Source organism: Rhipicephalus sanguineus, chromosome 4 (assembly GCF_013339695.2).
Source record: "Rhipicephalus sanguineus isolate Rsan-2018 chromosome 4, BIME_Rsan_1.4, whole genome shotgun sequence".
Lineage (NCBI taxonomy): Eukaryota > Metazoa > Arthropoda > Arachnida > Ixodida > Ixodidae > Rhipicephalus > Rhipicephalus sanguineus.
The window spans coordinates 109,604,265-109,632,188 of record NC_051179.1 but is presented as its reverse complement, the minus strand read 5'-3'; the positions used below and the strand labels follow the sequence as shown (position 1 = coordinate 109,632,188).

Sequence of the window (27,924 nt, the reverse complement as noted above, 5' to 3'; positions counted from 1 at the left end):
TACACGAGCATGTATATAAATTGTAATTCATGCGAAATGAACGACAAGTACATAGGTAAATTGGATTGCCTATAAAACATATGGAGACATAAAGAACAGTTAAGAACAGTTAGCACACAACCCCACAATGTTTTATATTACAAAGTTGTCTGCATAATTCGTCACAAAACACTCGCGGTATATTTGCTCATGTATTACTGATTGTTACAAACGTACAACACTAACAATATAGTAACGAAGTTAGCAGTTGTATCTCTATAGGAATTGAAAGGAACTGCGCAAAACGAGTTCATAAATTTTATCGGCAGATTCCTCCAAGGAATCAGTATACATGGAAATACGTGCCAGTTTTGTGTCTCTATGGTCGACGCAAAAACAGAGTTTGGAATATTCGCAACATGTTATGTAAGATCCGATGCTCTTAGTATAAAAAATTATGGTCGAGTGCTGTAAGGGCGGTTTGAGGTAGTCTTCTTTTAACAGCTGTGTCATCGTGATTCAACAGATGCTTCAACTTCAGAGAAGCAACCCGCCGGCGGGGTTCACGTGTCGGCATGGCAGTACGATTACGCAGTATAGTTGGTACTAGTGTACTTTGTTACCAGAAGACAACTTACAAATACACTTACGCTCATCTTTTCACGTATTGCCATTCCTGATATTTTCCAATTTTCAAGCTTAAAAGCGATTCACATTACCGTACCCCTCTCTGCATTTCTGCTTTCTTCACATCTTCAATGGATCGAGGCAACCATGCGACGTCGTGACCGGACCGTTTGGATTACGCACCCGTTTAAACTCAAGTAAATTTTCTTAAACTCATTTCGTTGAAAACGTCTCTACACTCTTCTTCCTCATCCTAGAGTCAAAGCATGCTTGCGCAGCCACCATGAGTGTTGCAAACAGGTCCACGGCGCCACACATTCGGTAGAGATTGTCGTACGATCCCCTCGTGTCACGGAAGGCGCCTGCGTAAGACATAAGCAACAGGCTACAGCGCACGAAGAATTTCACCACTCTGAGGGCCACGACAACGATACACATTACTTGTCATTTGTTAGCCGTACTCACAATACTAGGACAGGATGCGTAGGTCAGCATACAAGAAAAAGAAGTATTGAACATATTCAAGAAGAAAAAAGGACGACTCCACGAACATTGCGGATTGTGAAGTATTATGGGCACAGTGTACGTCCTACACCGCCCATGAATTTTAAGGCTAAGACCCATTTTCTCTGAAACTATTATATGTAAAGCGTTCGAGTTTGTTTTATTACAGCGAAAGCTGTTATGAGATCATTTCACCGGCCGTTTTTGGCGCCGTAGTTGTCCGCCACCGCCGCCGGTGTCCGTAACCAGTATCGCTCGAAATTAAAAAAAAAAAACGAAACAAGAAAAAAATGCCAAGATGGAACGAGGTTCGAACTTCGGCCCTCTGCGTGGGAGCCCAGTATTCAACCTCTGAGCCATGCCGGTGCTTGAAACAGCTTTTCAAAAAGGTCCTATACAGGCTTCATGTCGGGAAGGAACCACATTAGCATATGCAATATAGCGTGGTAGAAGAGTAAAATAAGCACCAAGCGTCGCACAACGCGAATTCTGTAACCAGGCGTCACACAATGCTAATTGCGCAACGAGTAGGTTGTTGAATGCTTCCAACCCATTACAAAGGGTTCTGCCATAATTCTTCATCGTCATCAGGCACAGCATCCACAAAGTGCGCATAATGCCTTACATGCGTTTAGCAGGTACCACGGCTCTCCGTAGAATGATAAAAAATGGCACAGTGCCTGCTGCCCTACTTCTCAAAAATTACAATGATTTATAGCGTAGTGGGTTCCTCGCAAGTGCACTCGTATTGGTTGCCATGGAAGCCCATAAGCGCATGATCCATTTCCTCGGGGTCTCAGTAAAATTACAATGATGTAGAGCATAGTGTGGTCCTCGCAAGTGCACTTGTATTGGTTGCCAAGGAAGCCCAAAAGCGCATGATTCATTTCCTCGGGGTCTCAGTAAAAATACAATGATTTAGAGCGTAGTGGGTTCCTCGCAAGTGCACTTGTATTGGTTGCCAAGGAAGCCCATAAGCGCATGATCCATTTCCTTGGGGTCTCAGTAAAGTTCTTCGCCCCTCCCCCCCGTCTCTCTCCCACGTCAACGTATGTTATACAGCATGGCGGGAGAGGGAAATAGCGACCGGGCGTCACCCAATGCAAATTACATAACTGGTGGACCGTTTAAAGCTTCCAACCCATTACAAAGGGCTGAGCCATAATTCTTCACCGTCATCAGTCGTCGCGTCAACAAAGTGCACATAATGCCTTACAGACGTGTAGCTGGTGCCTCGCTTCTCCGCAGAATGACGAATAATGGCTTTGTAGGTGCTTCCCAACTTCACAAAAATTGTGATTTATGGCGTAGTGGGTACCTTTCTAGTGTACTTGTATTATAGCCCCAAGAGAGCTTAAAACGGGCTCTAGAAACGCCGCTCTTCCAGCTTTCGCTGTGACTGTGCTGCGGTTTCAGCGCAGGCCTGGCGTTTTATTTTATTTGCTCTCGTCTTGTAGTGGAACTGGAATTAAAAGTGTATTTCAAGTGGTGAGATTTTTGCAATTTTTTTTAGCCAAGCAGGTAACTTTTGGCATTGTTTTAAAAAAAACTGCCAAAAAATGAAAACTATTTTGCATACGTACACCATTCTATCAACAAAGGCGCGACTGAACTAAAAATAAATACACGGAACCGCGTCTCCATACGCGTGTCACACACACAAGGCAATTGAACTCGGTAAATGCCACGCGTGTTAAAAAAAAACTGCACCAAATACCTTTAAGGCACGAGGCCAAGTGTCGGAAGAAGTTTTATAAAAAGCGATAATCACTAGAGATAATTAGTCTACCTTATAATGCACACCTTTCTGGACGTATGTGCGCATTTATTTTAAAGCAAGTTCTATTTTTCTTAATTTGTCATAATTAAAATTTTCATTAAAAGTGGGTCTTACGCGACCACTAACTCAAGTTCCACCCAATAAGAAACCTAAATTTTTTGCGGAGGCATAAAGGAAGCTTTGGCCAGTGCAATGAACCAAACCAAATGAGATAACATGAATAATAAAATTGTAGTGACTAACTAACCAAAAAATTGTTCACTAACACTGGGGGCATCTTCGCATAACACGCCGCCATATTAAATCTTGTCGCCGGATTTTGCTTATTAAAGTTCATTGCACACCTACTAATGTGATAGGGCAGTGTGCTATGTTTCAATCTTTTTGATGAAAATCTGAAAATCTAACAAAAATCTTTTTTAGCAAGAAGTTATGACTGTTCGCGTACGGAACAATGCCAAAAATATAAGTTCTGAGAAGATCTACAAAAAAATTTCAAACAGGTGCAGCGCTTACACAAGGTAATCAGGAGCGCTAAAATTATCGATATTTCTAGCCAGTTCCATCCTGGACCTGGCTACCCAGGCAGCACAGCACATTGGTCCAATATTGTTTATACGTTGGCAAACGATGGCCCAATGATGGCCCATACAAACCACTATAAAACCAATGTTGGGAAGCCAGCCTACAAGGATGCCAATAATGGTCCATGTTTGCCAGCCAACATACAATATTGGTCGTGCTATTCTTTGAGGTTGGCAACAACGGCCCATGGTTCCCGATGTAAATACGATATTGGCAGAACCAGGCCGTATGGATGGCAATATTGGGCCAGCTTATCCGTTGGTAAAACAATATTGGTTAAGTAATGGCAGTAGATCGGATATATTGTCCAGTCAATCTGACTGGTTAAACAATATTGGACGGCCAATGCTACGCGCCGGACAATATTGTCCAGACTTACACGTTGTCGCTCCAATGTCTTAAACACTGGCAAGCATATGCATGATTAATCGGCAAGAATGTTTTTTTCCCCTTTTACCATCACTGAGGGAAGGTTAGCCCGAATCGAGCCACCACCTGCGTGCACGCTATTATGAAAATCACTTTGTCCGGCATCCAGCGCACCTCAAAGAAGATTTCTGGTTACTTATCACCATAGGCGTGCGCAGGGTTCCCCATTAGGGGGGGCAAAGGTTCGTCGCAGCGCCCCCCACCCTACTAAGAGGTTCGTCCGAATTAACCGGGTTGCGGACAGGTATGGCCGAATTAACGAGAGTGTGATGCCGTTAAACAATAAACATGCTTGCAGGGACCAGAGAACGCGTCCTAATTATCCGACTTTCCGAATTAATAAGTGTGGAATTAACGAGCTTTTACTGTATAAAGATGGCAAAAACAGTCCATCGTTATCAGCCAACAAACAAAACTGCAAATTCCAGTCTATAAGAAAGGGAACAATGGCGCACACAGGGTCTTGATTTTTAGGTTGGCATTTAGTGTGGCACAAAATATATGCGAAATAGTTGGACAAAATTCGTTTTACAGACGTTGAGCAATGTAAAATAAGTACCAAGTTCTCAACTGAGTTTTGCGCGCTGTTGGAAATACATCTATGAGAAAGGAAACACAAAACAAAATCTCACTTTGCAATGCTTGTTGAAAGTTAACGTTAATTGTGTGATACAGCCAGCGTATACATCGCAACTGTATAAAAACAACCAAAAAACCCTACTTTTACATTGATTGAAGCTGTACATAGCGTTGACGAGTTAATGGAGTAGAATAGAAGTCATCTGCTTCGCAATGGGCCTCTGCGCTGGTGCGCCTTCTGCGCACCGCACACGCACCGAAATTATTCTCACGGCTTTATTAGCGGCAAACAATCAAAACATTTCATGTGACTTCAACCACGCTGTGTATTTTCGTGTTTGCTACACGACTGGTTGGATTACAGGATTATAACTTCTTTGTGTGCGCGCTACAGCGACGTGCTATCCAAGACTACGCTATCGCCCGCGGAATCTTTAAATGATCGATGAGTTATGTTTGCACTGCTTTCAACGCTTCACACAACCAGACGTGTTCACTTTGAAGTAGAATAAATGTTCTCGGTGATCGGGAGGCCGGAGAAGCAGCGCGGCGCCATGTTTTGCTCCGGAATTTCACGCGTCCTCTCGCGGCAGTGGGGCAGCGCGGTGGTCGCTGGTCATAAAACACTTGTCACTTGACGGCTGCTCCGCCCACGACGGTTCGCTTTCAATGCCTTTGAAAACGAGGGGGGGGGGGGGGTTTGAGGGAGATTGCGGGAGACGATGGCACCTCGGAAGATGCGTACGCGTTTCGGCCCCTTCTGGCCGGCGGCTATTCTTCGTCAGTCAGTGGCGGACTGGCGGTTACTTTCCCTCGTTCGGGCTCCCAGCATCGGCGGGCGCGCGCCCCTCAGTATTCGTCGAGAGTCATCGGGAAAAAACGGAGTCGGATACCGAGACAGGATGCCACGATTCTACGGATACCGAGATTCGACGGCGATGCCACAGTGAGAAGGCAGCTGCCCTGTTCTTCATCGGACCTGACTGTTTTGACTTTTGAAGAGCGATCCGCAGATGAGCGCCGATGTGTTCTGACAACTCGCAAACTTTCCGCCGGATTTTTGTGTTCGTATCGCGTTCAGTAAGTCGTTTTTCTCCTTCGTCGCATGTTACTTTCCGTGTTGTTCGTAAGTGAAATGTGTGCTGCGTTTATTATTGTCTACATTACCGCGTAAGTTTTTTTTAAATTTGCTAGTTTGTGAATACCGATGTGGGGGGCTTTATTGTGCGCTTCGAAGTAGGTTGGTTAAGTTCTCGCCCTCAGCGATGTTGTCAGCATTTGCGTGTGCTATTTTGTTCTTTTCTCGCGTTGTAGTGCGTCAGCTTAACACCCTTTTTTCATTTGCCCTTCGCCGCTGGATTCGCGCAAAGAAATGATGGATTTGTAACACACAAATTTTTATTAGTTGTGAAGTTGTCGCAGACTTTCAAGCTCTTGCCGCAGTCACCTTTTAATTAATAAATAGGCGATGAACTTTCTGGTAGTACAAGGTGGTTATGGATCTCGGCTGTATCGAATGTCTGTTCACGTGTACATGTTCATTTATTTCATTTTCTATCACGCTTCGCTTTTCACTGACTTCCTTTTGAACCTTCGGTGAACTGACAAATCAAATAAGCGCTAACACCTAGGGAGGCTGTGTGTGTTTGTGAGTGGTCCCGTTTCCCCGATTTCTAATATAAGGACGTTATTGAAGGTAATTAGTGTAGGTTCTGTGCAGCTGTTATCTGCCAGCAAGCGGTCAGCAGAGCAAAGCGCGAAATGCGAAATTATTTTCAAAACTTGCAGTATCCTTGCCATATGTATACATGCAGAATAAACTTGTGTGTACTCTCAGCTTTTGTACGCTCATTATCCCTGCTTCTTGCCTAAAAGCAAAAGCGTGGGTAACATGCATTTATTTACGTGCACAAAAATCTACCTCACGTTAAACTACACATTCAGTGGAAAATGTTTTCATTTCCAGCGTTAAACGCTGGAAATAAAAGAACGATGGTGCAGCCAACGATAAAGGCTGGCAAAAAATATTGGAGCTGCCAATATTTATACAATGTTGGCGATACGTACGACGAACAATGTTGGCTACAGCCATCCTTGCCATTATTGGCGATATGTTGGACGGACAATGTTGGCTACAGCCATCCTTGCCATTATTGGAAAATCATTGGCATCCAATATTGGACCAATGCACATTTAGGTGTAGCAAACCCCCAAAAGCCAACGCAGGACCAATATTTCTGCCAATGTTTACCAACATTGTTCCGAGATTGGTCCAATGCCGGCATGCTGCCTGGGTATCGTCTGTTTTTGCTCGAGCGGCACCTCGCCATTTTTTTTCTAGCTCACTCAGCAGCATTAGTGCTGTGAGGGGTTGTTTTCGCGATGCGGTGACAATCATTTGTGAGGCTAGCTTTTGCAGCGTACAGGCTAGGCTCGGTATACCAACTTGCTTCAGAATATCAAATGTGTTTCTGTTGCCATTATTGAAATGACACAGAGCGTCATACAGAGTCAATTTGATTATGTACACGCTTACATACATATCTTTGAGATGTACGACGTTAAGCGTCCACCTGGTCAGCAGTTTCTGACTTTTATGAATAAAAATGGTGGGTTTATAAGGATGTCAGTGCATTATTACATGTTCGCACTTGATATGATTGTTAAACAACGAAAAAAATATTATATGTAAAGCTAATTTCGTGATTCACACAACACTGGCACTTGCAGTTGCGGTTTTGTAGATGATGGGTGGTTTAACATTCTTGCTTGTTATGTTTGAAACAAACTGCGTTGACAGAACATTTACACAGCAAAAATGACCTGCGATAAATTGCACTCCTAACATGATCAAAAACCAGAAATTTACATCTGGTGAAACAAGTTTGCTTCTTCCGCTTGGCCTCATACCTTCAATAGCCGGAATACTTCTTTAAAAACCTGCTAAGCTCAGGGAAACTACCATTTCTGATTTAATTTTTTAAATTCACTTCAGGCATAAAACCAAGGTTGTGCCCGGTCTGAGAAGAGGGGCTTGGCTGCTCGTCAGTTTGCCTCAAAAACCTGGTCCTTTTGGCTCAATCAAAACGCACCTAAATGTGTGGCGCACTGGACGTTGTTAAGGAAGGCTTTATCATTACAAACAAGCAAAAAACAAATTTTGATTTTTTTTTATTTTACCTTGCCCTGTGTCCTTAAACAAAACACCCTTTCAGTGTATAGATACATATTAGAATACGTGTATGCAAATGTCCCTCTCCCCTCAAAACATGCACAAAACAACCGAAATAGCAGCACAAACAAGGCAAACGAACATCATGCTGTGCATGCACAACTACGATAATTCTACTCCAAGGAAGGCACCGAGGGCGCGCGCCAAGCTGCGCAGAACAGCACTTCTTGTCGACCACCAGAGCGCAACCATCAGGGAAGACAAGAGCCTGCAGTTTTGGACCAAGAAGCTTAGAACAGGTGCCTGGCCAGGCAAGACTCGAGATATACTCCTCGATGGTAAGGTGACTGCTGACCCGAAGGTGGCGGGTTTGATCCCAGCCGCAGCGGTCGCATTTTGATGCAGGCGAAATGCTAGAGGAGGCGATATTTCTATGGAGGCAAAATTTCCAGAGCCCTCCACTACGTCGTGCCTCATTGTCATATTGTGGTTTTAACCCGTATAACGCCGTGTATTATATTGTTAAGCCTCGACATTTCTCAACTGCGTAGCCGAACGCAAGCGCGAGTGCTGCCAAGGCACTGAATTACCTTTTCAATGCCAGTAGTGCTTGCATGTCTCGATAACGTCACTAGCCAATAATGTCAGCATGGCTGACAGTCAATCATTGTTGTCTAAAATCGCTCATTAGCCCGGCATTTTTTGAAACCAGTCAAGGCCAAGGTACATGCTAGATAGAACGGTATCCACTCCTGTAGAACCATAACCCAAGATAACTCTTGATCAGGGCTGGGCAGAGATACTCAGAAAAGTATTCCGGAATACAGATATCGAAATACATGAACTGGAAGCCTAAAATACAGATACTAAGATACATTTGCCTTTAACGTAACGGGATATTTCGGAGATACTTTTGCAATAAGACGAAAAAAGTATTCCGGAATACAGTTACAGCGATACAGATACTGGAATACTTTTTTTATTTGAAGGATGTTCATACTAGGCAAAGACACTTATTAGTGCAGCATAATGTTGTAATAAAGTTACAGCGCATCGAAACGTTCAGTTCATTTATTTATTTATTACAGTAACCTCAGCGCCATGAAGACATGGCAGGGGAGGGGAGGACAAAGTACATAATTAGCAATAATGGCATAATTACAAGTATCAATTGCAATAAAAAATACACTATTTCACAGCAACAGTAACAAAGATGGGACACCGAAATCGACATAGTTGGCGAACAAACTAAGCTATGCTAGAAATAGCACACTTTAAGCAAATTACTCGAATCACTAATTAACACCAGTGAATTGAGAAAAAAGCACACATTTGTTTTGAAGATCTGCTTTGCTGAGAAGGTTGCTGTGAATAAATATCGCCTTCATAGCCGGATTGCCCTGCAGCGTGGCGATATCTCATATCGGGTCATCCAGGTACCGAAACACTTCCGCCCTCACTTGGGTTGTTCTCGCTGTTCAGAAACCGAAGTCTGTCCCCATCTTCGGAATCCTAAGCCGTCTGACCCTGTCGGCTTCAATGAAGCTGTCACCGCCACCGACGCTACCAGCACCCATTTCAGAAAGCCGCAACAGGCGAAGTCGGCTCCAGCGGTGGGGGAGCCTGCTACCACAAAAGACCGTTTCACGCATGTAATCAATTAGGTACGCACCCTGACATTGGAGAGGTGGCTGAAAGCGCGTCAAAGATAGCCACCTTCTAGTCACTTCCGCCGCGGCTACGGGAACTGCTTTTGGAAGTGCCGCCGCCTTGAAAACTGATTGCACGCGACGCATTGCAAAGCCTGTTCCAAGGCGTTATCCGCGCGGGGGGTCGCGAAGTAATAGCTTGCCACCCGAAAAAAAGTAGGCGTGCTGCACTGACCTTGAGAGACAGTGACTTTCGTCGGCAGAGGCCGACAACACTGCCCCCGCGATTTTGCCGTCTGCGGCGTCGCGAGCTTTACCACATGGACCATTCTGTGCTTAGCGGAAACCATCGCCACCCTATCTGTAGGCGACCGGCGGCGCGCCATTGCTTGTCTTGGCACAAGAAAGAAAAAAAAAAACGCCATTCCCCCATTGGAAACACGCCTCAACTCATTTCCGACACAAAAAAGAAAACAATGTAACAAGATACCCGTGTCCAGCATAGTATCGCGATACAGGCGATACATCGTAAATGTATTTCACTACTGAGATACAAATACATTTTTCAAATGTATCTCGATACAGAAATACAGATACTCAAAAGTATCTCTGAAATACTATCGCGATACTCTTGTATGGCGATACTGCCCAGCCCTGCTCTTGATTACAATATAAACATATAATTTATGGGGTTTTATTATCGGGAACCATGATATGATCTTCAGAAGCACCTCAACGAGGGGCTCTAGATTCTTTTCCACCAGCTGTAGTTGTTCAGCGGGAATATAAACATGCTAAAACGGATGTTTTGGAATGTCGCCAACTAGGCCTATGAAAGCGGAGCCATAACTGTAACACCGTTGGCTAAAATATATTCACGGCCCTACATCTGCTGACACTGCAAACCATGCTGAATTGTCACCTTCGCTATTCCGCTGTTAATCTGAAATGGTGCTTCTAAGTGAAGAATGGTGCCGTTTCTATAGTATTCTGCATCCCAGCTCTATAAGCCTTACTCAAAGTTTCTGGCGTCCTTGAACACATGCGACTACGAAGCCGCGACATTATACCCGCTTTAGTATTCAGGGCGAACCTGCTTATGGCTGGGGTGTGGCAAAAAACACGCCTCCGTGCATCCGCATCCGTCCAGTGACTCCAGTTCCACGGATGTTCGTAGCTCGGGAATGCTCAGCAATGAATCATAACCAATTCGCCCAAATGTCTGTTCTACTAGACATCAGCAGTGCTTTGAAAAACTCACGCTCCGGTTAACAGTGAAAGAAGTGAAAGCGACGCTTTCGGAGGAAGAGAAACGAGCCGAAAACGCTGTTCGACGGCGTGTATGCATCGTTGTATGCTCGCATGGACCAGGAATTGTGTCAATGTCAACGGCGACCAGGTGCGGAACGTCGCATCGCATGCGACGCGGAAGGTATGCGACAGGGAAACGTCCAACGCAAACGACAAGCGAGGCAGAGTCACAAATTGCGCGGAACACACAGGCAACACGTGCTCGACACGCCGAGCGCGGGCCTCGAGGTAGATGATGTTTTAGAACTGAGTGCTGGGCGAGCTGGTAATCCGTTACGACCATCGCGCAGTTTCCATCGTTATACGCCTTGTGCACCGCCTATAGAGGAGCCACTGATAGCCACCTAGCGGGCGCCGCCGACAGTACGTGCGGGAAGCCGAGCAGACGACAGCGCTTTGCACAGCTTTGCTGTGAGGAGATGAATGAAGTTCGCGGCTGCTATTTCCCCTTCGTGCGGGTGCCAGACAACTAATTCTGCACTGGCAGCTGCAGGAAAGGCGCAGGCCTCTACGAAAGTGGACTTGCGCACGATGTTTGTCACGAACGAGCGCTTAACTAAGCGCACGTCGCCGATTTCGAACGACGGCATGAAAGCCTGGCTCCGACGGTTCGTGCGCGACAGAGAGCGAGCATCGAAAAAACAAGTATAAAAAGGCGCCTGGAGCGCGCCCGCGCGCCTCTTACCCTCTTCGCAGAAGACGCCACCGACAGCTAACGAACGCGAAAGATCGGGATGTTAGAGAAAGCAAAGCCGAGCCAGCGGTGCTGTCTAATTCCGCAGACGAATCGGTGAGAGGATTTCGCACTTTCCCTAGCTTTCGCTGTGCTACGCAGAGACGAATCATACGCACCTTCCCGAACCCAGGCGCGAGCCGATACAGGCAATGCAAGCGCAGCAAGCGCGCGGGGGCAGAGTCAGTCAGTGAGGAGTTAGTCGGCGAAGAAGTTATATCGTTCTAGTGATAGCATCGTTCGCTCGACCGCAGAAGACGTGTTGCTTGATGATCTAGTGCTGTGAGTTAAGTATCAAGAGATGACAGTGACAAGTTTTGAACAGGGTCGCCGAGAACATGTGATGACCGACTGCGGAGAAGAACGAACGTCCGCGTGGAGTGAATCAGGGGCGTAGCCAGAAATTTTTTTCGGGAGGGGTTCAACCATACTTCATGTATGTTCGTGCGTGCGTTTGTATGCGTGCGCGTATATATACGCAAGCAAAATTGAAAAATTTCGGGGGGGGGGGGGGTTGAACCCCCCCAACCCCCCCCCTTGGCTACGCCCCTGGAGTGAATCGTCATGCCGGTGAATATCAAAGGTTCGTTGCGCAGACCAGCGTAACAAGATCCAGCTATGAGGTGCAGCTCGCTTTGTTTTGTTTACAAAGGTGACGTCTCAATCCCTTCTTGTTCTTTCTGAAGTCAACCATTGCTGAATTTCTGTTTCTGTAAATAATAAATGTAGAACTTAGCTTGTAATCGCGCGGTACATGTACCGCGCTAGTAGAAGCTAAGTTCATGGATGACCAACTCGCCCGAACTACAACACTTCTGAAATATAGAACGTTTGAGCGAAGTGCCCTGCACGGCGGTCGAACCGAACCAACGCATGTTCAGGCTGATAACTTTGGTCGTCTACCAGTGTCAACATGATCGAGTGCATCCAGCGAGCACCGATATGACAGAACGAAGGCATTAGAACAAGAAGCGACGTGTTAACCCGCACAATGACGAAGCGGCTCGTCTTTGCCAACGAACAGCGGCGATCCATTGCTTCCGTCGCTCTTGCTCAGGAGGCCTTGCGCTAGGTGAGTAAAACCGTGTTCCGGGCGCGTTTTGGTAGGTGTTTGAGCACTCCACTCCACAGCAATTGTTATTCGGCCACCACACATACGACGAACGTTGCTTATTTCACTACGGAAACGTGAACAACGCGGAAACACACGTACTGTCGCGCTCAGTATGAGCTACACCACGCGAGCGCGTGGCCGAGCGCTCTGCAAGGCTGTACAGTGGCGCCGATCATGGCATATTTTCGAGTTATTGGGAGAGTTTGGCTGTCCCTGCGAGCGCGCATCGCCTTCACTTGCTTTCACCATCGCCCTCGTTTTGCCCTGCGGTGATATCAGCTGCGAAAATGATAACTTCGAGGGGGAAAGCAAGCAAGTGGGGTCGATGCGCGCTCGCAGGGACAGCCAAACTCTCTCCCAATAACTCGAAAACATGCCATAATCGGCGCAACTGTACAACCTTGCAGAGCGCTCGGCCACGCGCTCGCGTGATGTAGCTCATACTGAGCGCGATATGCAACGACGTAGGAAACCACGGCGGCCGTCTGCTTGCTTTCCCGAGAGCAATGATTGAGTTCGCCGCCTATGGCGCTTCCGTCGGCGCGCACTAGGCGTATAGATGGTGCCCTGACAGCATCGCATGAGCTCGGCAAGTCCGAACGACTTACATATGGAGGCGAACATGCTCGAGACGCTGAATGCAAGCGAAAAGCCGGGCTACGCCATGCAAACCATGTTTTATGTGAGACTTTTTACATGACCGTGTGTGACAAGTTACAGTGATCATCCATTTTCACCGGGTGGGATGACGCTACAATGTTAGAGCGACAGCTCTACTCCTCAAGCTAGATATCCAGGAAATACCTCGTTCCGTAAATCTGACCTTCATGCTCAGGCAAGGTGAAGTCGGTGTTTCTGAGCTGCGTCAGCACCCGCAGGAGATTGTTTGGAGATTGCCCGCGAGATAGCGCGGTTCTCGTCGATGATAGCGCACCTGTGTATTCTACCGCAGGGAGCAGGGTTTCGCATAACTTTTCCTTTAGCCGTTCGCGCCGCTTTTCGGCGAGTGCCATCATGGGGTGCCATTGACGTCAAATGTTCAAGTGCACCATTGCAAAGCCAACTTTTAAGGTGCATTCATGTGAGAGGAAGTGGCCAAATACGGCACCAGGATGGCGAATCCTTTTCTGGTGAGGGAGTTCATTACCGGCTGTGGTCACCTGTGAGGCCACACCGCAGGCATCTTTACGCAATTCGATCATCACGCGGATTTCCAGATGTATTCAATACAGGACAATAACAGGAACGTCACTATCAATATGAATAGGACAGTTAAAGCAGTACTGACACGAATTCTAAATATTTTCGGATTATTGCTCTAGATAAAAGCACTGGTGTCGAGAACCCTAAAAAGAACAGTGTGTTGCCTGGGAATGCATAAAATATATTTTAATACAGCTACCTTAAAAAACACTTTCGATTTCGATATCGAGGGGGCGGCTTCTCGTTGACGCGTCGTCGCAGTTGACCTCGGGGGGAGACAGAAACTCGCGACGTACTAGCGGCAAATCTGTCATCTGATCGTGATGCACGTTAGCAACGATGAGTGAATTGTCGTCCAGTGATCCCGACAGTGATTTCTCTGGTTTAGGCTGCATGTAGGACACAGAGTTCGAGAACGCAATGGAACTGTGTTGACTCGTCGGTAAATATCCATTGCGGTGGGGCTGGCTTACAGATGCTCAGTGAAGAAAATTTTAAAATCAACGTAAAATATTGTATACGTGTTTTCTGACTCCGGTATGGGGCGACCGTTAACACTACATAACAAGCAAATGAAAAATATCCCTTTTTCGATGTCGCAAAATCGTGTCAGTACTCCTTTGAAGTAGTTCAAGAGTTTTACAGAGATCTGTACGGTAGCCTACGCAAGCAGGACGATAACGTAAGAAGTAGTAGCCCGGAGGAACCGGACATCCCCACAGTAACGACAGGGTAAGTAAAGACTTAGAGGGAGTGCAAAGAGGCGAAGCCGCTAGTGAGGATCTGGTAACATCAGTTCTGCTGAAAGACGGTGGACCGATTCTGTTAGAAAAACTGGCCACCCTGTATGCAAAGTTTCTCTTGGCGTTGAGAGTACCAGAATCTTGGAAGAATGTTGACATCTTGTTAATCGATAAGAAGGCAGACGTCAAGTACTTGAAAAATTACAGGTCACAGCGAAAGCTGGAAGAGCGACATTTGTAGAGCCCGTTATAAACTCTCTTGTGGCTACTAATACAAGTACACTAGCAACGTACCCACTACGCCACAAATCATAATTTTTGCGAAGTTGCGAAGCACCCACCGCGACATGATTCGTCATTCTGCGGAGAAGCGAGGTACCATATGTAAGGCATTATGTGCACTTTGTTGATGCGACGGTTTATGACGATGAAGAATTATGGCTGAGCCTTCTGTAATTGGTTGGAAGCTTTAAATGACCCGCTAGTTATATGTAATTCGCATTGGGTAACGCCCTGTCGTTATTTAACTCCCACCATGCTTATTAACATACGTTAACGTGAGAAAGAGAGAGAAAGGGAATTACCTACATTGAGACCCTGAGGAAATGGATCATGGGAGCATTATGGGCTCCCTTGGCAACGAATAGAAGTGCACTTGCGAGAAAATCACTACTCTATATATCATCATAGTTTTTGTTAATTAGGGAAGCAGCCACTACGCAATTTTTTTTTTCATTATGCAGAGAACCGTGGTACCCGCTGAACACCTGCAAGCCATATTTGCACTTTGTTGATGCTGTGGATGATGACGATGAAAAATTATGGCAGAGCCCTTTGTAATGGATTGGAAACATTCAACAACCCACTCATTGCGCAATTCGCATTGTGTGACGCCTGGTCCATATAGAATTCGCGTTGTGTGGCGTGTGGTTGTTTTTTTACTCTTCTACCATACTACATTACATATCTTAATGTGGTTCCTTTTCGACATGAAGCCTGTATAGGGTCTTTTTGCAAAGTACTTTCATCAAGCACCGGCATGGCTCCGAAGTTGAACACTGGGCTCCCACGCAGAGGGCCCAGGTTCGAACCTCGTTCCATCCCGGATAATTTTTCGTATTAATTTTTTTTTCATAATTCACGCGATAGTGGTTACGGACACCGGCGGCGGCGGACAACTACGGCGCTAAAATCGGCCCTTGTTGTGATCTCATAATAGCTTTCGCTGTAAATGTTAGAACAGCGTGTTCACAAAAACTAACACCTGTTCAAGCGTGGCCTCCGCGATTAGGTCCGGCCGCGCGGTACCAGCGCGCTGCCGGAGCTAATTGCGCAGGCTACAGTTCGAGGTCAGTATTTCGTGCCCCCACCGCCAGAGGCACCGGCTGCATCCACGTTCGCGGCGCAGTCGCAACGAGAGCGCCGGCGGCGGCGAACATCGTGCGTGTGTTGTCTTTTCGTGGAGTTGTAGATGCCGTAGTTGCTGCTGGAAAACCGACTGTAAGGCAACGACTTCGCACGAACCAGACATGTAGGAACAAGCAAGAGGAGCGGGGCTGTCGAACCGTGATGCTCACAAGCTGTCACTAGACAGACTTATCTTAGCGAAGTTCAACCACGGCATTTCAACCGTGTTCAACCACGGGTTTATAAAGAACATAACACAAATAAGCAGAAACTAGGACGGTACTCTTCATCTACACCTCTTAGTTGAAGAAATTGAAACGTTCATAAATCTCATGTTGCAATGGTGGCAATTTTGTGGGAAAATAGTAGCGGCCAGCTTAGCATTCAAGAGAAATGTGGTATCTTAAATTGCTTTTCAGCTAGAGCAGGTTTCGGTCAACTATGAAGAGCGGTTAGGCATTTAAAACCTCACTTATTCTGCTGCGCCGACGTTTACTCGATACTGCTGTCAACGTTGTCTAGCTGGCGCGCTGGAGTAACTTACTTGCAGTGTTGCAAAGCAGAGTTCGTACGTAGAAACGGAGCTTTCGTACTCATACATGTTTCTACATATTCTTCCTAATCACGGGTTAAGAATATACTCAGGTGTTGGCACTCTTCCCCCAACGCATGGAAAACGGCAATCCACGTGCGGACAGATATTGTTCGGGTTCTTATCAGTTCACTTTCAGTTTCATCGGCGCCTTCTTGGAGGGCGCCACGAAAAGCGGGGCAGTCGTCTCCATAGCAACGCGCATGCTGCTGATAATGTGCCTTTTTCTGCATGTGCAGCCGCGATGTTTTGAACCAGGCATTTTTGTTCGCGTGCGTTTTATGCACGGTGGTTTTATGCTCTTGTATAGACGAAGGTGGCAACGGACTGCTGAGAGGTGTTTGCAATGGGTAGGACGTGCTTCGTATCGAACTGCCGTTCTGGCTATCGGACTTGCCTGGAGCGTGTGCCTCTCTTCAAAGCGCCGTCCGACAGGGATCGTCTGGAACAGTGGAACAGACTCGGCTGCATCTGAAACTTTCGACTGTCAAACATGTGAAAGGTAGGGGCAGTTCCTCATGAAGGCGAAGTCACCATATGGGCAAAGGGTGGGTCTTATGCGGAAAAATAAAACGAGTGCTAGTGTGTCGATGTACTGAGGGCACGGGCATAACTGCCTGAATTTATTTTTTTTTTTTGAGAAAACCTTTTTTTTTGTCCTAGTCTGCGAGTTGACTGGGGTGCAAGTTATTGCTCCGGTACGAGTCGTATTGACGGTTTATTTCATTGTTTTTTTTTTGTTTCTGCCGTAGCAGCAACTTCAATCAACGTTCGTGATTCTTTTTAGCAGAAGACCGAAAAAGAGCGAAAGGTTGGCTCGCAGGCGGCGGAGAGTGTAGTCTGCTTCAGCGCGTGTTCTGCTTGGTGTGCGGTGTGGCTTGGCGGCACTGCCGCCAAGCCACACCGCCAAGCGGCGTCGTTTCACCCCTCGACGCCAAGCGGCGTCAAGGGGTGAAATCGAGAGAGTAACAGGAGAGGGCACGGTGGCGCTTACGCGGGACCACCGTGGCCGCGACCACTGGCCGTGACCGTGGTTCGGCTACTCGCGGGCGCTCTCCGCCTCGAGCCATTAGATGGCGCTATCCTCAACGGACCCATGACCGAACATTACCTGGCCGCTTAGGCGCGCGCAGTGTCAACGCCTGAATATTCTTACACCATGTTCCTAATGTACCTTGGTTCGTGTAAAAACAGGTGCTAACTTATACTGTACATGGCATCATCCAGACAACAACACTGCGAACCGTGTCTCCTCTACATCCTTAATTGTAGTTTTAAATGCGAATGCATTTCTGAGTCGGGCAATGTCAGGCGTCCGGCGTTGTCCGCGCGCCTCTCCACTCTCACTCCCTCTCCCAGAGCAACAGCTGCGGGCACGCGCGCTTATCCTCGCCCCTAGCAACCGGAGCAGGTGGTGCGGGCGGAGTAGCGGAGAGTGAGTGGAGAGGAGGAGCGCGCTCTGGCGTGTGAGGGCGCTCGCATCGCGGGAGCTCGGCGGAGCTCCCGCGTGTGTGGAGAGAGTGTAGTGCTTCGCCGCTCCTTCTCTCGCCGTTCGCTCTTTCTCCTCCCTGCGCCACCGCCTCAATGCAGTGCGTTTGAAACGCGTTTGTAGCGTTTGTGCTGCCTTGCCACAGCCTGAAAACAGCGCGTTCTAAACGCGTTTGTGCTGCATTGAAGGCGGTGGCAACATCCCTGAGGTGATTACGAACGCACGTAGGAAGCGTTCGTTGGAAGAGGCGCCCTAAAGGGAGACACTTGAGCGCGTCGATGTGTCCAGGTTTACGCCATTAAAATTACTACGCCGTGTACTCTCGGCGCAAGAAATGCATTCGCATTTCCTCGTGATTCCCTTCGGGAGGTGGGGGCATTTTTTTATTTCCAGCTCGTACAGACACAAAAAAATGTGAATGTATTCGAACGACCACTTACCTACGATATAAGGCTCGCAGCACACGAGCGGAAGCAAGGCCACTCCCATGATGCCCCAGGACACTGCGACGCTGTGCACACCCAGGTAGTCCGCTACGAGGACAGACTTGAAGGCATTCAAGTAGCCCTGCTGCGCACCGATCACAAAGCTAACCGTCGCCACTGCCGCGAAGCTTGTTACATGAGGAAAAACACAGAAACTTAGCGACAACAGTGCCAAACTGATGGCGGTGATAGGGCAGCGGCTGTGCGCGATCTTGTCAGTAATCAAGGGAATCACGAGGCGTCCCACGAAGCCGCCCAAGCACTGACACACCACAAGTTGAGCGGCGGCGTTAAACGCAATACCTTTGTCCACCGCATAGTCAACGATAGTAGAACCGAAAAGCGGAAGAGTGAAGTCTGCCGCCACCATGGCCACCAGGAGAACATAAAAGCAGGGGGATCGCAGAACCTTCATGGCTTGAGCGAGAAAGCCCAGCGGAGCACTTTGTTGTTCATGTGGTGTGGCAGAACCTATTGAGTGCTTTTCTACAATATCAATTGCATTCTTTGCACCAGTAGAGAGTGAATTCCGTCCCACCAAACCATCAGACGTTCCCAACACCGAGTCACATTCAAACACTGGATGTTTTATAGTGTAGTTACTTCCGTTAGGTTCTTGCACGTGTGTTGTTGTGGTCCCGTACAAGATCGTGGTCACTCCTTTCACTGCATAGTCTGACGCTTCACGGCTTCTGCAGCATGCCCACCTCACGGGCTTCGCGTAGCGCAGCATAAAGGCAAGAGGAATCAGGTGCAGCGTCAAGCCTCCCGTAATAAGGAAGCAGCCTTTTAGACCGTGTTCAGACGCCAAGTGCGACAGGAGGGAAGGGCCGACGATTCCCGACAGTGATACGCCCAGGAACTTGATACCCGTGGCGAAGCCTCGGTACTCGTGGAAGTAAGAAACGACGTACACTGCAGCCCCTATAACAAGCGCTCCGTACGATGCCCCTGAAAAAATTCAAGGAAGGAAAGAAAGAGTTACCTGCTAAATAGTTGACATTAAAGCTGTGTAATAGTATGGCTCTTGCCTAGACATAGTACCTCGTTACACGTGCGGAGTACAAGCACTTGCGTCTTATGTGCACTCTAGATCGAAGGCCTCCGTGGATATATACGTTTGCTTTCGCCCGAACACCTTGTTTACCTCATCAAGCCTGCTTCCTTCCATCGTCTCCACTTCCTTGAAACGCATTCTATTACTTTTATGCACCATCTATTTTCTGTTTTCCGCGTTGTCCGCCCACCATTTGAACAAGATATTTCCATCTACTGGTGCAGGCTTTTTAGCAACGATTGTTAAAATATGAAAGAAAGAGTAGGTCTGGTTTTACGAGACTGTCCCAACACATGTCCATGAAGACAAGCATTTTTGTTTATATTTTCAAGTATCGTACTGGGACATTATCCACGCTACAAGTATTGGCTTGCAAAGCCACCCTTTGTGAGCAGCACAGACATAAGTTGTTTAACAGTTGTCGCAGGTTTATGTGCAAAATGGTGGCATTTTTGCTGCATGCATTCTTTTCTTAATGTATCTAACTTAGTTTTTGACCCACTTCTTTGTATGAGCCACCGGTGTTTACCCACTCATCCCTTCTGTAGCCTTCCTGTCATTTGTATGCACTTCCTTGTTGCATGATGCTTAGCTTCTATGCGAACTTTTTTTCTTACACATCTAAAACCATACAGCCCGAGTCAACGCCAAGATAGAAATATTGTATAACGTTTTTTTCTCTGATTTCGGCAAAACAATGAAACGAATCGTCGAGGAATATGTGACGAGAGTGTGAACAAACTTCTTGGTGTTGTGGTTGTTGTAACAGACCTCCTTTTATTCGCAGCAAAACACTAGCTGAATAAAAGTTATATAATCGCAGTGAATTCATTTATTTTGTTAATGTTATTATATGTGATGGCGCTTACAATATGTCAACGCAGCATGTTAGTAGCCTTTGTTCAAGCTGCCAGCAACAGCAGAGTATTCATCTAAAGTCTTTCTTGTCAAGCATAATGGCGTAATGTTGCCGCTGAGTCGCCTGAAGACGTGTCTCAGCAACTTGAACTTGTCGGTAAGTATATGTGACTACTTATCATATCAAATTAATTTAAAAATGCACCATACTGTGTTTACGGCTATGACTTGGAGTGTCCCTTACGAAGTCGATTTCTGCATTAAAATCATTGACAACATTATGTTTTGTTACAATCGCCGTGAGGGTGCCTTTAACATGTTCTATGTGACTGTCCTCACCACGATATGCAGGCATCATTACTCGTGGCTTCGCTCGCACCGGTCCTACACAAACCCACGTAGGCATTTTCTAACCTTGCCATTACAAATGAGCGCAGAAGGGGCCCATGACAACCCTTCAAAAACATGTATGCGCAGTCGAACTGTTACGAAAAACAAAGAAACATACGACGAAAAGGAACGGCAGGGAGGTTAACCAGACACGCGTCCAGTTTGAAACCCTGCACTCGGGGAGACGGAATGGGGAATTGCTATGAAATACCAAATATGGCCTTCCCTCAGCCATCAACCGAAAGACCGAGAGACAGTAACCGTTTCACACGTACTGCCTTGTTCTTTGAACATTATCTGGTCACAAACACTATGACATTGTGACTCTCAGTCATATTGCATCCGACTGTGGAACACGCTTCTTTTTTTTAGGCAAGGGAAAATGTGCGCACGTGGACGTGGATAATATATAGGAGGTCCACAGTTTCACTAGGGTTGCCGTACTGCTACTCGCGAAGAGTTGCTATGATGTGTAAGATAAAAAGAAATAACAAGACACTCTAGTACGAACGTTGCATTAGAAGGTAGGAAGCACCACTGTTGTTGTCTGGAGACGCCCAGTTCCTGAAACCATTACGCTGGGACTCATCCCAGCAGCCACGCAGTAAGCCAAGAAATCCATGCATAAGCTCAGGAACACGTTGATGCTTGTGGGTACACGAACAAATAAGCACGAAACGTTATAGCCCAGTGATTTTCACTGGGCACTCAAACGCAGCCTTTGCTTTTGGTTTTTGTAACCGAGTTCGAGTCTCCTTAAAGATTTGAAATCGTGATAAACGTAAAAGAATACGCATAAGTAGCCCCAAGGTCCGGTCACTTTATACGGACGAATTCTGCTTTAATTGTTCAGTACGCGCCCCCACAACTCCGTACGCCACCCCGCCCACTCAGCAGCTAATTGGGCCAACTGTTGATGCGAGAATTAAGATTAATTGAGAAAATTATTTCTTTCGGGGAGTAATACGACGGGGCGCAGCAAAGAACCCAGCGGCCGAACGCCATCGCACTTTTTCCTTCCGCGTTTGTCCTCCTCGTGTCGTGTCCTGTCCCGTACTGCCGCGTGCAGATAAAATCATCTTCCTTGATGCTAAAGTTGTCTAGCAGATTGAGTGAGCACGTACCATAGAATATTCCCAATGTGACGGACATCCATGCCACGTTCGGAACAAAAGCACTGGCGATGATTGCCAGAGGGCACACAATAGCACCAGCCAGGATTGTGCTGTGAATGGACACCTTGTGTTGAATAGCTCCGAATGCAAAACCTTTAAAAGAAATAGGCTAACATCAGTAAGAACGCAACCGACATGCGTCTGTGCTGGACAGAGCCCGCAAAAAGACCCTGTGCCGTTGTTTTCCAGACAGACCTCGAGTTTAAATCCTCCCATTTCGTATGAAGTATGATTGGGTTTCCAGCATTTTGTTCTATGCAACTTACTTTTCGATACGCCTAAACCAGCACGTATCTACGGCGTTAAAACCAATGAATTCTCCTAAATAGCTGTACAGTAATTCAAACTACTCTGCTCCGTTTCTTTTTTTTTAATTCCAAAGCTGTTAGTAGATCATAACAGCAACCGTCTTTGGCACCGTAGTTGTCTGCCGCCGTTGTCCATAACGGCTATCACGCGAAATAAGAAAAAAATATCCAGGCAGGAACGGAGTTCGAACCTGGGCCCTCTGCGTGGCAGCCCAGCATTCTACCACAGGCTCATGCCGGTGCTTTAAAGTCCTTTACAAAAAGACCCTGTACAGGCTTTATGTCGGGAACCAACTACATTAACATATGTAATACAGCGTGGTAGCAGAGTAAAATAACAACCAGGCATCACACAATGCGAACTGTGCAACGGGTTTGTCGTTGAATGCTTCCAACGCATTACAAAAGGTTCAGCCAGTATTCTTCATCGTCATCAGGCACAGCATCAGCAAAGTGCACATGCCTTACAGGTGTGTGGCGGGTACCACGGTTCTCCGCACAATGACGAAAATTGGCATAGTTGGTGCTTCCCTACTTCACAAGAATTATGATTTATGGCGTAGTAGATGCTTTGCAAGTGTACTTGTATTAGTAGCCCCAAGAGAGTTGACAACGCGTTCTAGAAATGCCACTCTTCCAGCTTTTGCCGGGACTCTGTTGCACTTTCCGCGCATTGCCTGACATTTTTTTTCTCTCAGAGTGATACTTCTAGAGCACAGCTCTTAGGCGCCCGTTCCTGCGTTGAGCGGCGTCGCCGTCGGTGGCGTAATAGATAGACATGAAAAAGTAACGGATATACAAGAAAAAATACAGAAAAGAATATCCACGATCGAATGAGATTTGAACCTGGGCCCTCTGCGCGGCAGTCGAGTATGTTGCCAATTAGCCACGCTGGTGCTTCAAACTCATTTGCAAAAAGACCCTATACAAGCGTCATGTCGGGCATGGAATCGCGTTAACCTATGTAATATAGCGTGGCAGAATCACTCATCACACAACACTAATTGCGCAACGAGTGTGTGGTTTACTGCTTCCCTCCCACTGCAAAAAGATCAGTCATAATTCTTCATCGTCATCAGCCACCTGCAGCATCAACAATGTGCGCATAATGCCTTACAGATGTGTAGCGGGTACCTCGCTTATCCGCAGAAAGAAGAATAATGGCATTGTGGGTGCTGTTCTGCTTCACAACAATTATGATTTGTGGCGTAGTCGATACCTTGCGCAAAGCCAAAACTTCAAACACAGTTGGCATTACCCCAGCACGAAGCTGCGTGCGCTCAGAATTAGCATTAGGCAGTATCGTAATCGTCGGCGAATTTTTTCTCTGTAATATTTCTTTCCGCCAAACAAGAATAATCATTAATAAGCACGGTAAATATCTTGTTCAGTATTTTAACAGAAAATATGTCTCCCTTTGCATGAAATACCGGCATACTTCAAATAATTTTCGGAGCTTTAGTATTTATGCAATGCTTTATATCAGTGCCTGCCGGTTTATTCTAAAGGCCCGAACACACGTGCGCGTTGCAGCGCGTCAACGCGTGACTTCTTGACGCGGCGCCACGCTCTCTCCCTGTGGGGTGAGAGGGCGCGCGGCTACGCGAAGCTGCGCGCCCTCCCTCTCCATTGGGAGAGGGCGCGGCGCTGCGTCAAAAAGTCCCGCGTTGACGCGCTGCAACGCGTACGTGTGTTCGGGCCTTAAGACTTTACAAAATGTTTAGCTATGTATCCGATACAACACTTCTAATTTATGGCACAGAGGCGGACACCATTTACATTAAAAAAAAATTATGGGTGACTGAATGTTAACGTTTCATGAGAATAACCTTAAACACTTCCATTTTCACATATTCTGCAATTTACAGTTTCTATACGAAGAGCTTCGCGAGGGGTATTGGCATTGAATGAATTCTGAAGGTCACATTTGGTCTCGAAATAGAAGTTTTTCTTTCTGTCAAAAATTGGAAGGTTACCATCCTTGCTAATTTTAATAAAAAACAGTTTCTTTCACTGAAACAAGAACAGTTACTGGAAAACCAATGCATTTCGTCGCGCATGTTGTAAATGAATGCTTTGGCACTTGTACCATGCTGAGATTGTTTACAAGTTAATACGCCTCGCGAACTCGTGGACGTCCGTCAGGAGGTTTGAATGCACATCGGATTGAAATACTTCAAAATTGAACTACTGCAGCATCGTTAATTGCTCACTCACTCATTTTACTGTATCACAGAGGCAATTACCGCCTCCTCCTTCTATTTCTGGTAAAGGATAATAATACTGCTTGGTTTGTTTTACGTTTGAATGAAATAGAAAAACAAAATAATCTTGCTGCCTGCCGCAGGCAGTTCTTTTACCTTTACATGGAGTTAAAATAACAACTGGATCTCAAAAGCCACATTGAAAACATGTTGCAAACTCATGCGGTGCTATGCTTTAATTATTGATGTGGCTCACAGAGTGACCTTACCCATCAAACTTGTCGTTGCTGTATATATGGTTTTGGGCCATGCGGCTGTTTGCCGGTTGACGTCAAACGTGTCCATAAACAGCACGAAGAGCATGCCGCTGTTTGTTTGAGGAATGGAAATCAGGAGGCTTATGAATCCCGTGATGAACGGAACCGTCCAGCAGCTGTCGATGAATGCAGGGGACGGCTGCAGGCCGCTTTTCGAGGGCGAAACAGTGGGAACAGCCATGGTTGACTGAGCTGCAGTGAGTAGAAAAAAATTATTGCTTCAATGTCACCTTTTTATATATCAAGGTAGGTCAAATAATCTGTAATGACAACAATCCGTGGCGAGATATATATAAAGTGGAACACACGCCTAATAAGGCATGATTTCTCGAGTAAAGGGGAGAGTAACGAGAAGGAACACTGGACCACGCTAGAACACGGCGCCAAACCTCTTCCTTCTTCTCGTGCTTCTCGCCTTTACGCATAGAAACCATGTGCTGATATGCCCGATACCAGCTAGCCCAACATTCCGCCTTAACTGCAACATGTGCCGAAAGCTACAGAGACCAGAGCGCCTTGTCTACATGTCTATTCCAGCTAAGGTTTCTCAAGATTTATACACAAATGTCTCACACGGGTGTATACAATACATGAAATGCTCCGGTGTACAATTATGCGGTGAATCAAGTCGGTACCTTCTTCTCTATTAAATTGCCACGGGCATTGTCATGGTCTTCTTAAATTATGTATGGCGCAGTCATCGGTAAAAGTGACACAGGCGCACCGCAGGTATCTTGTACTTACAACACGCTGATATCTGTTCTTCTTGTACTTCTCTAAAAACGTCAACCATAAGCATTTCGCCCGACTGCGCAAACACAGATCATGTGACAAATAATTTCTCAATAACGTTATGGACTGCTTTACCACTGTTTTTACAGCGAAAGCTGTTATGAGATCATTTCAACGGCCGTTTTTGGTGGCGTAGTTGTCCGCCGCCGCCGCCGCCGCCGCCGCCGGTGTCCGTAACCACTATCGCTCGAAATAAGAAAAAAAACGAAATAAGAAAAGTTTCCAGGATGGAACGGGGTTCGAACCTGGGCCCTCTGCGTGGGAGCCCAGTGTTGTACCTCAGAACCATGCCAGTGCTTGGAACTGCCTTGCAAAACGATGCTATACAGGCTTCATGTCCAGAAGGAACCACATTAACATATGTAATTTAGTTGAATGACGAAAAATGGCATATCCAAAAAAAACAGCAGGAAGTGGAAGATGGAAGCTGCGATGAAAAAATCCGTAAACAGGCGGTGGGTGCTCGAGCCAACGTTTCGACAAGTGGACTTGTTTTCTTCAAGGCTGGAACTGATTTCCTTAGCTATCGTGTGTATATGCTTTGTGCCCTCTCCAAAAGAGGGGAGAAGGGGTGGGGAGGGGGGGTGGAGAGGCCACCGGGACGACTGGGTGAGTCATAAGGAACAAAAAAAAAGCGGGGGGGGGCGGGGGGCTGGACGGGAGGGTTTACGTTTCACTGAATCATTGTCAATGGAAGCACGTGGCATTTTAACAATAGTAGTAACCTACTATTGTTAAAATGCCACGTGCTTCCATTGACAATGATTCAGTGAAACGTAAACCCTCCCGTCCCGCCCCCCCCCCCTTTTTTTTTTGTTCCTTATGACTCACCCAGTCGTCCCGGTGGCCTCTCCACCCCCCCTCCCCACCCCTTCTCCCCTCTTTTGGAGAGGGCACAAAGCATATACACACGATAGCTAAGGAAATCAGTTCCAGCCTCGAAGAAGACAAGTCCACTTGTCGAAACGTTGGCTCGAGCACCCACCGCCTGTTTACGAAAAATGGCATAGTGGCTGCTTCCCTACTTCACAGAAATTATGATTTATAGCGAAGTGGGTTCCTTGCAAGTGCACTTGCATTGGTTGCCAAGGAAGCCCATGAGCCCATCATCCATTTCCTCAGGGTCTCAATAAAGTTGTTCTCCCCTCTCTCTGTCTCTCTTTCTCACGTCAATGTATGTTATATTGCATGGTGGGAGAGTTAGATAGCGACCGGGCGTCACCCAATGCAAATTACATAACTGGTGGACCGTTTAAAGCTTCCAACCCATTACAAAGGGCTGAGCCATAATTCTTCACCGTCGTCAGTCGTCGCGTAAACAAAGTTCACATAATGCCTTACATATGTGTAGCTGGAACCTCGCTTCTGCGCAAAATGACGCATATTGGCGTTGTAGGTGCTTCCCAATTTCACAAATATTGTGATTTATGGCGTAGTGGGTACCTTGCTAGTGTACATATATTAGTAGCCCCAAGAGAGTTTACAACGGGCTCTAGAATTGCCGCTCTTCCAGCTTTCGCTGTGACTGTGCTGCGCTTTCCGCGCAGGCCTGGCATTTTTTTCATTACCTTGTTTCAGCACGCAATTATATCTTCCAGTTACTTCATTGACGAGCCCATCTGCAAACGGAGGAATGTTTCCGGCCAGGCACACTCTAATAAAGAAAAACGACTCCTTTTACTTTTTTCTTTCTGTCAGTTCTGTCTCGCCACGTATATGACTATCCTTAAAGGGACACGTGAACTCTCTTTTGCGATGAATATACTCTATCCGGACAGTTAGGAGAGTTGACCCTGAAGAGAATAACGTGTCGCTTTAAAGAGAGTCAGATTCGTGGAAGTTCAGGACTGACCGAAAAAACACGCACATACTTTTATTTTCGAAGAACAATTTCTTCCTGAGGATCCATGATGGGGATCCAGGATCCAGCGCGAACTTACACAAAGGACAGGGAGCGCGAAAAAGGAAGACAAGCGCCTAAGTTCGGGCTGTCATACATCATGTAAATGGAGGCCCGGCTTCGAACACATTATTTCGGTAGGAACTACAGGAGAATGTCTGTATTTGTGCCAAGCACCAGCCTTGCGGATGCTCCGGAAGTCAAACGCGCAACTCAGTATGTTTCCCAAACATATGAGCGAAAGAAGTGGAACATAAGGACTCGTTTTTCCTTTGTGAGACGCAGCCTTAATGAAAACCAACACACAGTGGAGCCAAGAACGGTATAGGGGACGTTATTTGCAGTGTTCTAACTGTATTGTAGGGGCTGTGATATCTACGTCAAGAAATTAAAATGAAGATGGATGGATGGATGAACAAACTTTATTTCGGTCCCTCGGAGCGCACCCTAGCACGTTGCGGGCCGCTCCCACGTCGGAACAGAAAGACCAAGTCTCTCTGCTGCGTCGCGGGCCCGTTGGACTGCCCATAGTTGTGCTTCGA

At 46.7% G+C, this 27,924-nt stretch overlaps 1 protein-coding gene across 2 annotated transcripts; it reads right to left on the bottom strand.

Moving 5' to 3' along the window:
- Positions 1 to 75: 75 nt before the first annotated feature.
- Positions 76 to 24,881, bottom strand: LOC119390544 (uncharacterized). 2 transcript variants are annotated; one of them, XM_049414861.1, is made up of 4 exons: positions 24,643 to 24,881; positions 21,811 to 21,954; positions 18,337 to 19,332; positions 83 to 968 (listed from the first exon to the last, which is right to left on the bottom strand). In XM_049414861.1, the coding sequence occupies exons 1-4, from the start codon at positions 24,869 to 24,871 to the stop codon at positions 820 to 822; spliced, it is 1,518 nt and encodes a 505-aa protein (XP_049270818.1). In that variant the 5' UTR covers positions 24,872 to 24,881; the 3' UTR covers positions 83 to 819. The 2 variants fall into 2 exon arrangements, with proteins under 2 accessions (XP_037514080.1, XP_049270818.1); XM_037658152.2 differs by lacking the exon at positions 21,811 to 21,954 and having other exon boundaries at positions 76 to 968.
- Positions 24,882 to 27,924: the final 3,043 nt, after the last annotated feature.

What these genes read in the sequence shown, in the direction of transcription:
- LOC119390544 (XM_049414861.1), bottom strand. Translation starts at nt 24,871, where the DNA reads ATGGCTGTTCCCACTGTTTCGCCCTCGAAAAGCGGCCTGCAGCCGTCC. An exon ending in AGCAACGACAAGTTTGATGG is followed by an intron (nt 21,955 to 24,642) that starts GTAAGGTCACTC and finishes TTTCTTTTAAAG; the next exon opens with GTTTTGCATTCGGAGCTATT. An exon ending in CTGCGAGCCTTATATCGTAG is followed by an intron (nt 969 to 18,336) that starts GTAAGTGGTCGT and finishes TGTCTTACGCAG; the next exon opens with GCGCCTTCCGTGACACGAGG.